The 12,182-nt window shown below is 36.8% G+C and overlaps 1 protein-coding gene across 1 annotated transcript; it reads right to left on the bottom strand.

The window, feature by feature from the left end:
- Positions 1-1,044: 1,044 nt before the first annotated feature.
- On the bottom strand, positions 1,045-10,926 carry LOC108681619 (zinc finger FYVE domain-containing protein 21). Its single transcript, XM_018170668.2, has 6 exons — positions 10,660-10,926; positions 7,093-7,143; positions 6,570-6,725; positions 4,862-5,029; positions 4,081-4,207; positions 1,045-3,097 (listed from the first exon to the last, which is right to left on the bottom strand). The coding sequence occupies exons 1-6, from the start codon at positions 10,786-10,788 to the stop codon at positions 2,946-2,948; spliced, it is 783 nt and encodes a 260-aa protein (XP_018026157.1). The 5' UTR covers positions 10,789-10,926; the 3' UTR covers positions 1,045-2,945.
- Positions 10,927-12,182: the final 1,256 nt, after the last annotated feature.

Here is a 12,182-nt window from a genome sequence, read left to right as displayed (position 1 = left end):
TCCGAGTTACGCTTCACGCAAGCAAGTTTCAGTGGTGCAGTCGATATCAAAAGTACAAAAATACACATACGGTAAAGAGGTTAGTTAGTTCAGAATGTAACGAACTTCTCTGGACAAGTGCAATGTAACACTGAGCATGAGAGAGATGCAGCATGAGAGACCAAACTTCTCGCTCGCTCATAATTAATGTCGGTCTTTGATGATGGTTTACATGGCATGCACACATTTATGAAGTCAACAACACGAGATAACTATTGGCCGAAATAAGTTCGTGAGCAATAGCGGTAACTAAAAGCTCTATTTGTTACTATATGAAGATAGTATTCATTTTCAGGGACCGTGCCTAGCCTAGAGATTAGTAAAGAATCAATGCAGTCCGAGCGAAGGCAATTGTCAGCGTAACCCTTGAAAATTATGCAATCCCAAGTCAACATGTGACCAAACCAAGGCGGTAATAACGTTACTCAATGAATATTTTCATTATTGAACTGAGTCTCAATTTACCATATTTATAGTTGGGTTTGGCGAAAACACGATTCATGGCGCGCTAAAGTATTATTGAATAAAATACTGGATTAATACTAGATGCATCTTTGATGTGAGGAAAAGTTTAGGCCGGCAATTACGTCTAAACCCCTTAATCTTCTGCATTGTACATCGGCTCCATTCCATTATCAAATATAAGGAGCCGATATGATGTAAAAATAGTACAAAATGTAAGCTAGCTAGTGAGTATGCTGTGGTAAAAGTTATTATATATAATAATATAGATTATAATGCACTCACACTCGTTCCGTACAGAGGATTCTTTAGATATCACTACACTTATATTTAAATGCGGTCGAGTCACAGATCTTCTTCCGAATAGAGCTCACAAAATGCGTAATTACGACACAGACTGATGGCGTAAGTCGATAATTTAAATACCTTATCAACAGCGAGAAAATGAGCTTAGAATACGACTGGAAGACATGAGTAGTACTGTCCGTAACTTAACAATTATACAGATCGGTCAATGTGTTGCACTCAATACAAACGGATGGCAACTATCCTATAGTTCTTGATGTTTGTAGAGAAATACTAGTTTTTGGTTTCTCAAGTGAATTTGTTCACACCCGACTGGCCGTGAACTTCAAGTAAAATGTATAAATTAACGATTGGAAAGAATAAAATCGTTACTTGACAATAGGGAAAGTACCAAAATTTGATTCGCACAAGTTAAAGGCACTTAAACAGGAAGTAAAAGTTGCACGAGTCAAAGACACTTAAACAGAAATCAGACTAATCATTGACTTTGGGCTTCACTCGTGGAAAATAGTTCAAACCAACAAAAAATGTAAGACATGTGTCGGTAAGTTGTTTCCATGGTCGTGATCAAGTCAATTTTCCTCAAAAAAAAAAAAATCGACACGTTCACTTCTAAAACTCAATTACTATAATTAGAAAAGTTACAAGTTTAAATGTAAATAATTTTATATGAGCAGGTTATTGCACGATATAAAACTTTTTTCAAATCGTTCCAGCGAGACAAAATTAGACCGAGTTCAAACAGTCAGTTTGATGGCTTAACGTTAAGTGTGATTCAAAGTAAAGATTTACGAACAACCGTACTTGGGCACGTAAAATATATGTAAACAAAAATCAATATTCTAATAAACCTTTTTGAAAAGTTAGAAACGTAGCGACGTGGTCGAGCCATTGTGACGCTGAATGTTACTAGCATAAGCTAGGTAAAGGCAACTGGTTTCTGACCAACAACTAATCTTACAGAAAGAATTTAAGAGCAAACAATTAAATTCTTGGTGAACCTTCGATTGAAGCAAACTAATGATATAAGATCTTACAGGAAGTAATGAGTATATATACGTGTGCAGTGAGCACACAACACACAAGATTCTTGCCATCTTAAAATTCTTCAATATTAGGTTGAAAAATAAGTAACATGCAACACTAAATAACTACGAACCAAACAGAAAGGCCCACAAACTGAAGTGAGAAGATTATATATACTTTAAACTGCAGGGGAGTTTAACATATAACATTTAAATACTTAGAAACAATAATAGATTTATCAATGAAGCGCAGATACTAACAAACTTCATCATCTTCTGCGCCCGCAAAGTTTCTTTGCATCTGCAAGTCAAGTCATGAAATCTATGGAACAGCAACAAAGCTGAAAATGATGCCTAGTAAGGCAGCCAAAGCGTTTATACTTTGTCAATGTTAAGTCGTAATTACAGCGAGTAAACAAGTTAATCCCTATTAATGTTATACAGAAACAATACTGCCAGTCTATAATTCAGTCATTCCAATTGGAAACAGAATCTGTCAACGCACGATATTTAGTGATGGGTTGAAAACTTGGACATCGAAATTTGAGAAACAATATACAAAGTAACCTAGAGTCTCCATCTAGAGGGCAAATTCTTTAACGCTTCTGCCACACCTCACTTTAATTTCGGAAATAATTATTTTGATTATTTCCCTCTATAAATGATGTTAGGAAGCTTTATAATAAACTGATCGGAACGAACACATCGTCGACTGTGACAATTGTGAAAAATTGCTCAAAATTATTGCGAAAAATTGCAGCAACGGTCAATGCTTGGCATGACAAAGCGCAGAGGAGTCCTCATCTGCTGGAGCACGCCTCCTGATGCCCCCCGATGTTATTGGATGCAATGTACAACAATATTGTTCCATTAGCAATGCTGACACCACCAGCAGTGCTGACACCACCAGCAGTGCTGACACCACCAGCAGTGCTGACACCACCAGTAGTGCTGACACCACCAGCAGTGCTGACATCAACAGCAGTGCTGACACCACCAGCAGTGCTGACATCACCAGCAGTGCTGACACCACCAGCAGTGCTGACACCACCAGCAGTGCTGACATCACCAGCAGTGCTGACACTGTGAGTAAAGCATCAGCACCGCTGGCCATCACTTGCCAGTGCCGATGACGTGTCTCGCCTCCATGGCCATGAGAGCGGCCTGCTGCAGCGCCTTCAGGAAGGCGTAGGCGGAGGGCGCAGCCTCCGAGGGCGCTGAGAGGCGCACCTCGGCCTCCTCCATCAAGCCCGCCTCAGCGCCACCTGACGCATGCGTACCGTTATCACTCTCAACTCATCAACTTTTAAACAAATTCGATGCCCCCATTTCACGTACCTAATCATAATCGTCAGGACAATTTATAATAGAGTCTTAGAAGTCCATTACATGCACAATTAGTCAACGCTGTAAATTGTGAAGAAATCATGAAAAAATTTAAAGCACTCACAATATTCTCTCAGCTCTTCATTTCTTACGCAAGTAATACTAAATAAAATACTTTAAAAAAATTTTTTTTAAAAAACACGTTTTTCTTGTGGACTAAAAGTAGAAAATAAATTATGGCTCGCCCCAAAAAACGTGTGTCGGGCAGTTTTATGATTAAAGCGAAAAGCACACAACACACGAATTTTGGAAATTTGATGGTGAACGTACAGCCCGACCCACGTTTTTTGGGGCGAGCCATAATTTATTTTCTACTTTTTAGTCCACAAGAAAAACGATTAAGACTTGATTAAGTATGACTTGACGTACGTATCGATGATACGCAGCGTCAGCGCCTGCTCGTCTATAACGTCAGCGCCCGCACGTCATACTATATATATACTTTACTCAATTAAGCTAATTTAGGTCTCTAATTGCTAGTTTTATGATTGAATCTGAAATTGTTAGGCGAATATAGCCTGCATGCCGTATTTCAGATCTCTAGAGCAATACGAAGTGGGCTAATTTTCGTTGTCAATGTTAAACAACAAACAAATCCACAAACAAACGCAAAGCAAAGTTAAGAAAAACGTGTTAAAAATACCAGTTGTAAGTCCTCTCACTGACCGAGTCGTCTAGTGAATGATTTTTTTTTCATTTCGATTAAAGAACAATTCATTATTCGGTATTATTCGAGATTCGAAAATTTGTAGAGAAATAAACTAATACATTAGATCGCGGCGAGTACACAAGTAAATCAATCATGTGCTTGTTAACTTTTTAAGAGGGCCCTCAAGTACAGACGCAAGACCGAGTAACGTACCGGACTTGTATGTGAGAACAACGCAGTTCAGATCACGGTCGGCGTCAGTCTCGAAAAATCCGGGGTTTGTTGCATCGTCCGCACCACTGGACTCGATGGCCTCGTCCGAGTCGCTGCAGCTGCGGCCCTGACAGTCACCAATATGGATTAGATGTCAGGAAAATAGTAATGAATTTGCTGCAACAAAAAATCATTGCTACTGTCCAATATAACACCACAATAATCTCATCATAATAAGATCAATGCCGTTTTGCTCAAGTTATGAATTGCGCAGTGCCCGAAATTAGGCAATCTGTTGATAATTTTGCGTAATTTTTGCAATAACTTGTTTTCAAGTTGCCATTATAAGCTGTGCGATACTGATCAAATCATATGAATTTGTTGACAGAATTACAAATTATGATTATATACAATTTTATAAATTATGGGTATTTATAAATTACATTTTAAAAAAGTATCGAGTTATTATACTATTATCCTCATTAAGAAGAGACATTCCATCAACTCGCGCTCAACATCAGCTCACACCTTCACTGCCAAATCTGGGAACACGCATTAATGCAAGCTTGATGCATACAAAATATTAAATGCTTCATGTACACTCACCCTTAAAAATATTTTTTTTTTTCTAATGTATTTTTGACAAACCACAGTTACAGACATTACGTACGGTACTGATTGGCATTGGCAATAGCATGAAGCTGCCGTTCCAAAAACTAAACATATCAGTCATCTCAGAATATCCATAGAGGGGAGAATTTAATAAGTTAGAGTGACACACTTTGGAGACGTGCATTGCAGTCAGTTTATGAATGGGCAGGTTAAGGCTGACATCAGGCTGCTGAATCTGCAGGTAGCGATGATCAGGAGTCAGTCGGCAGCTTGACAGAATCGCTTCAGACTTCCTGCTATCACTACTCATCGTCAAGATTGCCCCACTCAACAGTGACTGGAAGAAAAATATTTCAGATAAAGCCCATGCAAACTTCAAATATTAATCAGATGTTCAGCCAAATAAATTGCGTCAAGGCGAGTTAATACTTCAATCCAATTCTTATTGATTTTTTCAGAAGCATCAATTGTTATCACAAAATCAGAGGTGTACTTAATTTTTCAGTATAAATAATGGAGATAATATTACAGGGTCCGCCATAATTATGGCAACAGATGTTTGCTATATAAAAATAAATTGGTTGCTAGGAGACTTTTCTTTTATAATGAAACTTAATATCATCTATTTTATATTGCAGAAATCTAAGGTGTCTAAATTTACAATTACTTATGGCAGTAGATAGAAATGCAATTGTAACCCTTCGTGAAAAGGGCGAGAGTAATTCAGTCATTGCAAAAAAGCTCTAAATTTGTCGTGAAACTGTGTGGAAGGTGGTAAAAAAAATTCAAGGAAACTGGTGAAACATGCAATCAACCTGGTCAAGGAAGGAAACGAAGTGTCCAAACAAAACAATTGGTCAAAAACACGAGGGATAAGTTGAGGAGAAACCCTCATCGCTCAGCTGCAAAATTGGCTGCAGAAGCAGGAGTCAGTCAGACATCAATGCGTAGAGTCCTCAAAGATGACCTCAAAACCTCCCCTTACAAGATGCAAACAAGGCATGAACTAAAAGACCGTCATAAACGAATGAAGCTTGAAAGATGCCAGCACCTTCTGGATCTCATTGAGGATGGCGCGCTGCCCAACTTGGTGTTCAGTGACGAGAAAAAATTTGACATTGAACAAAGTGTTAACCGTCAAAATGCCAGAGTTTGGAGTTGGGATGGATCTGTGGCAACGAGAACAGCAACACGACGTCAAAATCCCACGTCCGTGATGGTTTTGGCCATGGTAACTGCCACTGGGAGGTCCCCACTCGTTTTTGTCCCCTCAGGAGTGAAAGTGAACAGTCAGCGATACATTTTGGAAGCTGTGTTGTTACCTGTTACCTTGGGCCCATAAACACTTCAACGGCTCACCATGGAGTTTTCAACAAGACTCTGCCCCATCACATGGCTCAAACATGACCCAAAACTGGATTTAGGGTCACATCCCAGCGTTCATTAGCAGAAATGAATGACCCTTAAGAAGCCCCAATTTGAATCCTCTCGACTTTTCTGTGTAGGCTATTTTAGAGAGTAGGGTCTGCAGAACACCTCATGATTCTTTGGATAGTTTGAAGTCTAAATTGACACAAGAATGGGACTTGATCCCTCCAGAAATGCTGCGTGTCTCCTGTGAAGCTTTCCCGCGTAGATTGGAGGCCGTCATTAAAAATAAGGGTGGTCATATTGAATAAATACGTCTGAGAATTATTTAGGTAATTCTAGGCTACTAGCTCATACAATAAAAAAACAATGCACCTGTTTGTTTCATCGAAAAATAACAAAAAACATGCATTGCCATAAATATGGTGGACCCTGTATTGTCTACATTATGAAGTGTTAAAGCACAGAACTTCAGTCACAGCACTGCATCAAAACATAAAGTTATTAACCTTGAGGTGGTGATGGTAGAATCTGTTTTCTAGAGTAGTCGTGGCAGCACATGGCGAGCAGACACGCACAGGATCCAGAAAACACATTCGAGGAAGAGCCAACCGAGCATTACAACATCCCGCACAGCAGACACGACCACAGCGCCGGCAGTGGTGCTGCATAGAAACAAGATATATAAAAATCTAGTCAAACACAACAACATTTTTGTGAAAATTTTTGAAGAACCAGCAGATAAGGACCATCAATCCAATGGGTCTATGAAACACTTATATTTATTTTGTGTACAGTGCTTCACACAATGAATAATTGTAATATTCTCAAATATACAATTAGCTTACTAATATATGCACATGAATAAATTATAACACTGAAACCTAATTGAAATAAGTTTACATTTTTCAATTATTTTATGGTCAAAATTTCAGGTTCATATAGCATCAGACAATGGATGATTGATAAATAAATCTCATCAGGTACTACTTGCTGTGGAGATTCTTAGTTACTTTCTTAACTCTGACTTACACGTCTTTTCAGGAAGTCAAACTTTTCTTCACATTCCATGCAAACAGGGCTCTGCAAATATTTTTAAGCATTAGGATAAAAGTTAACACAAGACTGGATCAAAATACATATCTAAACCAAAAAATCCATCACTGAAGTTTTAAAGCAGACACCTGCCTGTAATTTTCTTCAAGCTAAATTTTTTATTACAGGAAATCTGTTTCTTACTACAGACCTTAGCAGAAGTACCGTAAAATGGGGTAACTTAGACCACTTTTTTTATAAATGATGCAATTTTTTTACTAGCTAAATTAAACTTAAATTGAAATGTGCAAAATACAGATCTATACTCTAGCTTCACTCACCATAAATTGCTGGCTCCTGCCTCTTACTGCCTCTTATAGTCTTTATGTAATTTCAAAAAAATGATGGTCTTTGTTACCCCAGCTCTTGGGGTAACTTAGACCGGGTGGTAAAATCAATTATATTTTTTGGTCATTAATTGCAAGGTGTTTGCACTCGTTTGAAAGCTACAGACAAGACGCATTCCAAACAGCAGCCTTATTAGCAGAAGGTTCTTCAAGTGACTCTGACAGTCCAGGGTTGAGTGATGACTTGGTTGCTGACTATTTTTTCTGACTATAAATAAAGCATGATGGGGGTGTGCATTTGGCCCAAACCGGCATGACGTCTATAGACGTTGTTGAGCGTCAATGTGTTAAAAACCAGAAAAGCCAAAATTTCAACCTTTGGACTTAGATGCTCTCCTTAAGAGGTGCAAAAAAGACTAGTGTAGCTGTGTTTTGTGCAACAAACTAAGTTCACTCCAATTCTGAGACTAAAATGCATTTACTGTGTATATTTTTAAATCAAAATGATTTTAATTTTTAGAATTTAGGGAGTCGTTTGTCTTCAAACTTTGAATCCATTATTACAGAAGGGGAATATGATGGCAATAGTTGCTTGAATGGACAACTCTTGGTCCACTTTCTAGACCAAAATCAATGGAAACAATAAATTGCAATAAATTTTGTTTTTCATATTTTATTTATTTAATATAAGCATATGTGATAAATAAATTATATATTTTTCTTTATATTTTGTGCATTTTGGTGGCATAAATTTTATTATTAATTTTGAATAATAAAAATTATCTACATGTGCCTACCATGCTAATACATCATTACATGTAGTACCGGTTAATGTATTTTTGATTGGTTGAAGCAATCACGGTTCACAAATCACAAATATACCTATGTCATTTCACAAAATTTTCAACTTCTGCAGTTCAGTACCACGTTCCCACCAAACTATCCTGCATACCGTAAAATGGGGTTACTTTGACCGGCGGGGTAACTTTGACCACTTTTCGTGTTTTTAACAAAAACCCCCAAAACTCAAAAACGATTCGACATAGAAAAATTTTGTCAATGGCCATCAAAGGACTAATGCTGAGGCTACGTAACACAATAGAAAGAAGATCTAATAGGTTAAAAAATTAAAAATGTGACCCACGAAAAAGAGCTATGTCAGAGTACCCCCTCCAATTTTTTTATTTTTTGGTAAAATAACTCCAGGTTTTGATGCATTGTAGTAAAACTTTCCTAGTTACATACACTTGTGCCCGAAATTATTCATACCCCTTCAGAAATATAATAAAATTCCAATTTTAATGAACAATAGAGAACTTTCACAACTTATTCTTCTAGAAAGGGTTGTCATTATTACGTACAACAAATTTAATGCTAGAAAATATGTATATAATAACTTTCGATAATAATTACTTTGAATTTTATGAGTAACTAACCGTTCAGAATTATTTGCACCCTCTTATTCCAGATCATTTATCATAATATTAAAGAAGAACTATTAATGAAAATAGTAGTAGATACACAATAATTGTATTAAAAAATTTGGTGTTCCTAAGCATTGTAATATTTTTCTCTGCAAAGTTTGAAAAAATAATTTTTTTTCACAATTTAGGAAAAAGTTAAAATTTTGCTAAAAGTTTGAAGATGGCAAAGCTTAGTGATGATCTCGGAAGCAAAATGATAAATTCCCGCAAAGAAGAGATGAGATATAAAGCAATATTTAAGAAGTTTGATGTTCCTACGTCAACAATACAGAGCATTATAAAAAATTCAAATCATTTATCACGGTGGATAACATGGTTGGTTGAGGAAGGAAAGGACAAATCTCCCCTAGATATGCCAGAAACATAACGCGCTCAATTTGCAACAATTATAGGATCACTAGTAAAGAAATTCTATCAAATTTGGATGCTTTTGATATGTAGGTATCAAGACAAACTATCACTTTTTTTTTGAAATTACATCAAAACTATGAGAGGCAGGAGCCAGCAATTTATGGTGAGTAAAGCTAGAGTATAGACCCGTATTTTGCATGTTTCAATTTAAGTTTAACTTATCTAGTAAAAAAATTGCATCATTTTGATAAAAAAAACGGTCAAAGTTACCCCATTTTATGGTAATGAGTGAACTCAAACCAAGATGCTTTGTCAGTGATTGCATATTGCAGTCACTTCAGACTGCACTATAACTGCGTTTATTCTTCAACAAAAACACAAATAAAAAAATAAACATCATGTGTTCAGTTGCCTCTAAAATAAAGACAGATGTTCTTATTGCTGTTTCTAGTGTAAAATTAGCAATTTAAGATAACAGGTGCAGTCCAGCAGTCGTGCACAGGACTTTGCAAATGAGTTTGTGGCTCATAAATGTCTTTTCACCACCAAGATATGGTGTTCACAGCTCTATGAAATGGAATCACAGCTTGCAAATTTATATAATCATGGCTCAAAAAATCCAGTCACAATCTGGAAAGTAGATATTTTCCTTACTAGATTCAACTCAGGAGCATCCATGATCATGATGTCTTCACCATAAAATTAAGTAGGCATTTTACTCAATACTCATTCAACCACAGTTAATGTTATTGTTACCATTATTATTCAAGTTTTATTGTGCATAAATTTTTTATATACATTAGCTAATTAATACTGTAACCTCTTCCTCCCAATACATGCGCAGAATGTTCAGGGCTCAGGCTGCTAAAAATTGCCACTAATTCCGCAGGAAGCTTAAAATAATAATTAGATTTTAACTGAACTCCGTTCCATTGTGCAATCTGGGAAACAAAAACCACAGGAATTTTTAAGCAGGAAGCAATGAGTGAGTCAGAGTGACAGTGACTAGTGTCAGCTGAAAGCCAGATGCACACACACCGCAGCAGCTAATAGATAGGACAAGATGTTCATCATGAACATCTTGTCTGATCTATTCAAGCTCTCCTTCTCATTCAAGTTCCCACTGTGCTGAGTGTGGATGAATATTGCAAGATCTTTGGCAATGCTTCAGTAGCAAAATTTATGCCTCCAGAGTCCAGAAGATCTTGCTGACACATTTAGATTGAAATTCTTGCATTTAATATAATCTTTGCTGGCTTAGTTATGGAATCCAATTTATATGAAAAAATGTGTATTGTGTGCTTAATACCAGAGAGGAATTAGGAATTTTGTATTGAAATTTGCTATGATGATTAAGAAGAAATTGTCTACTTAGTACTTACATCTTCATCTGGAATCCATTCCGGTTCAGCCAATTCAAAAGGGCTCCTTTCATTCTCATTTGCTGGAATGATTCGAAGACCAGACTTGCTCTTAACTAATCGTTTGCATGAAGTAGACGTGTTACTCATTCTAGAGATGAAACAAATTTACAATATCAATACGAGATATAATGCCAGCGCAATAAAGAATTGACTTCCTAAGTCCTAAATTCACCATCAGCAGATGAGCAACACCTCCAAGCTCCACCGGACCACCAGACTCCGTTCGTTCCCTGCGGACCCTGCCTTGTCCGCAGTTGAAGAACATTTTTTATTTAATATTTTTGCAATGGTAAACTATTTCATGAAGACGACAGTAGAGAATCAAATGACACGAGTGGAAATGAAAATAAAATAATATATGTTTAAAATTTTTTTTAAAAGACAACACTTCTAAAGAATCCAGTGTTTCCAATGTTACAGATGTACAATGAATTTCTAACTTATTTTCGAATATTAAAAAAAATTATTTTTCGATTCATTTTAATCTATAATTTTTTCAAAATTATTTATTCTGTCAATTTATTCATGCATTACCTCCAACTTCACACAAGTGTGCAAAATTTCAGGTCAATTGGACAGGTAAAAGTGTGTCAAATATTTGTTATAAGATATGTAGCTGACAATTTTTTTCAATTTTTGTAATATTAAAATTTTTTTACTTTTTAAAATCATTTGTTTTATCATTTGATTCCGGTATTATCTCCAACTTTACGCAAGTGTGCAAAATTTCAGATCGATAGGATCAGTAGAAGTGTGTAATTTTGATTATAAGAATTGTAGCAGACAGACAGACAGACAGACAGACAAACAAACAAGAAGTGAAGTTTAAGAGAAGTGTTGTAAAAAGGGGGGTGAAAAAATGAAAAATCGAAAAATTCTCGAAAATTTTGCGGAAAATGCTCCCCCATCCACAAAAATTCTAAATTTGAAAAAAGCTAGGACGAATCGATAGATATGGTCCTTACGCATCGAATGACATGCGTCTCGATGTTGTAGCTTCAAAATCCTAGGAGGAGATAGATTTCTTCAGTACCCCGTTTTTTTGCAGTTTTCTAAGAATTTCACATTTTCTTTCATTTTTTCGAAAAATTCACATGAACAAAAAAGTCTTAAAATTCTGTTTTACACAGGTGTATTAAGTTTCAAAAGGATCCGTCCGTAAATAAAAAAGTTTTTCACCCCCCAGACGCTCCCCTTAACCGCCCGGCCTCCTTGCCGATTCTGACCAAAAACTGGCGCACAGAGCTGGGATCGAACTGAATCCTGGTACTCTGAACTATAACCACTGGGCCACCCTGTCCTGACTGAGCCACCATGACCCATGCAGACTGATCTAATTTTGCAGACTGATCCCAAACCGTTCAGCCTCATCGCTGAGATGACCAGAACTGTTACAGGTAGCTGGGATCAAACCCATAGCTCATTGCTGCAATCATGACACTCTGACTGTAACACCTGAGCAACCATACCCTGTTAAGTTC

This window comes from Hyalella azteca, unplaced genomic scaffold (genome assembly GCF_000764305.2).
Source record: "Hyalella azteca isolate HAZT.00-mixed unplaced genomic scaffold, Hazt_2.0.2 contig12864, whole genome shotgun sequence".
Taxonomy (NCBI): domain Eukaryota; kingdom Metazoa; phylum Arthropoda; class Malacostraca; order Amphipoda; family Hyalellidae; genus Hyalella; species Hyalella azteca.
Note: the sequence above shows the minus strand (reverse complement) of the source record. Positions and strands in the feature narration are given on the sequence as shown.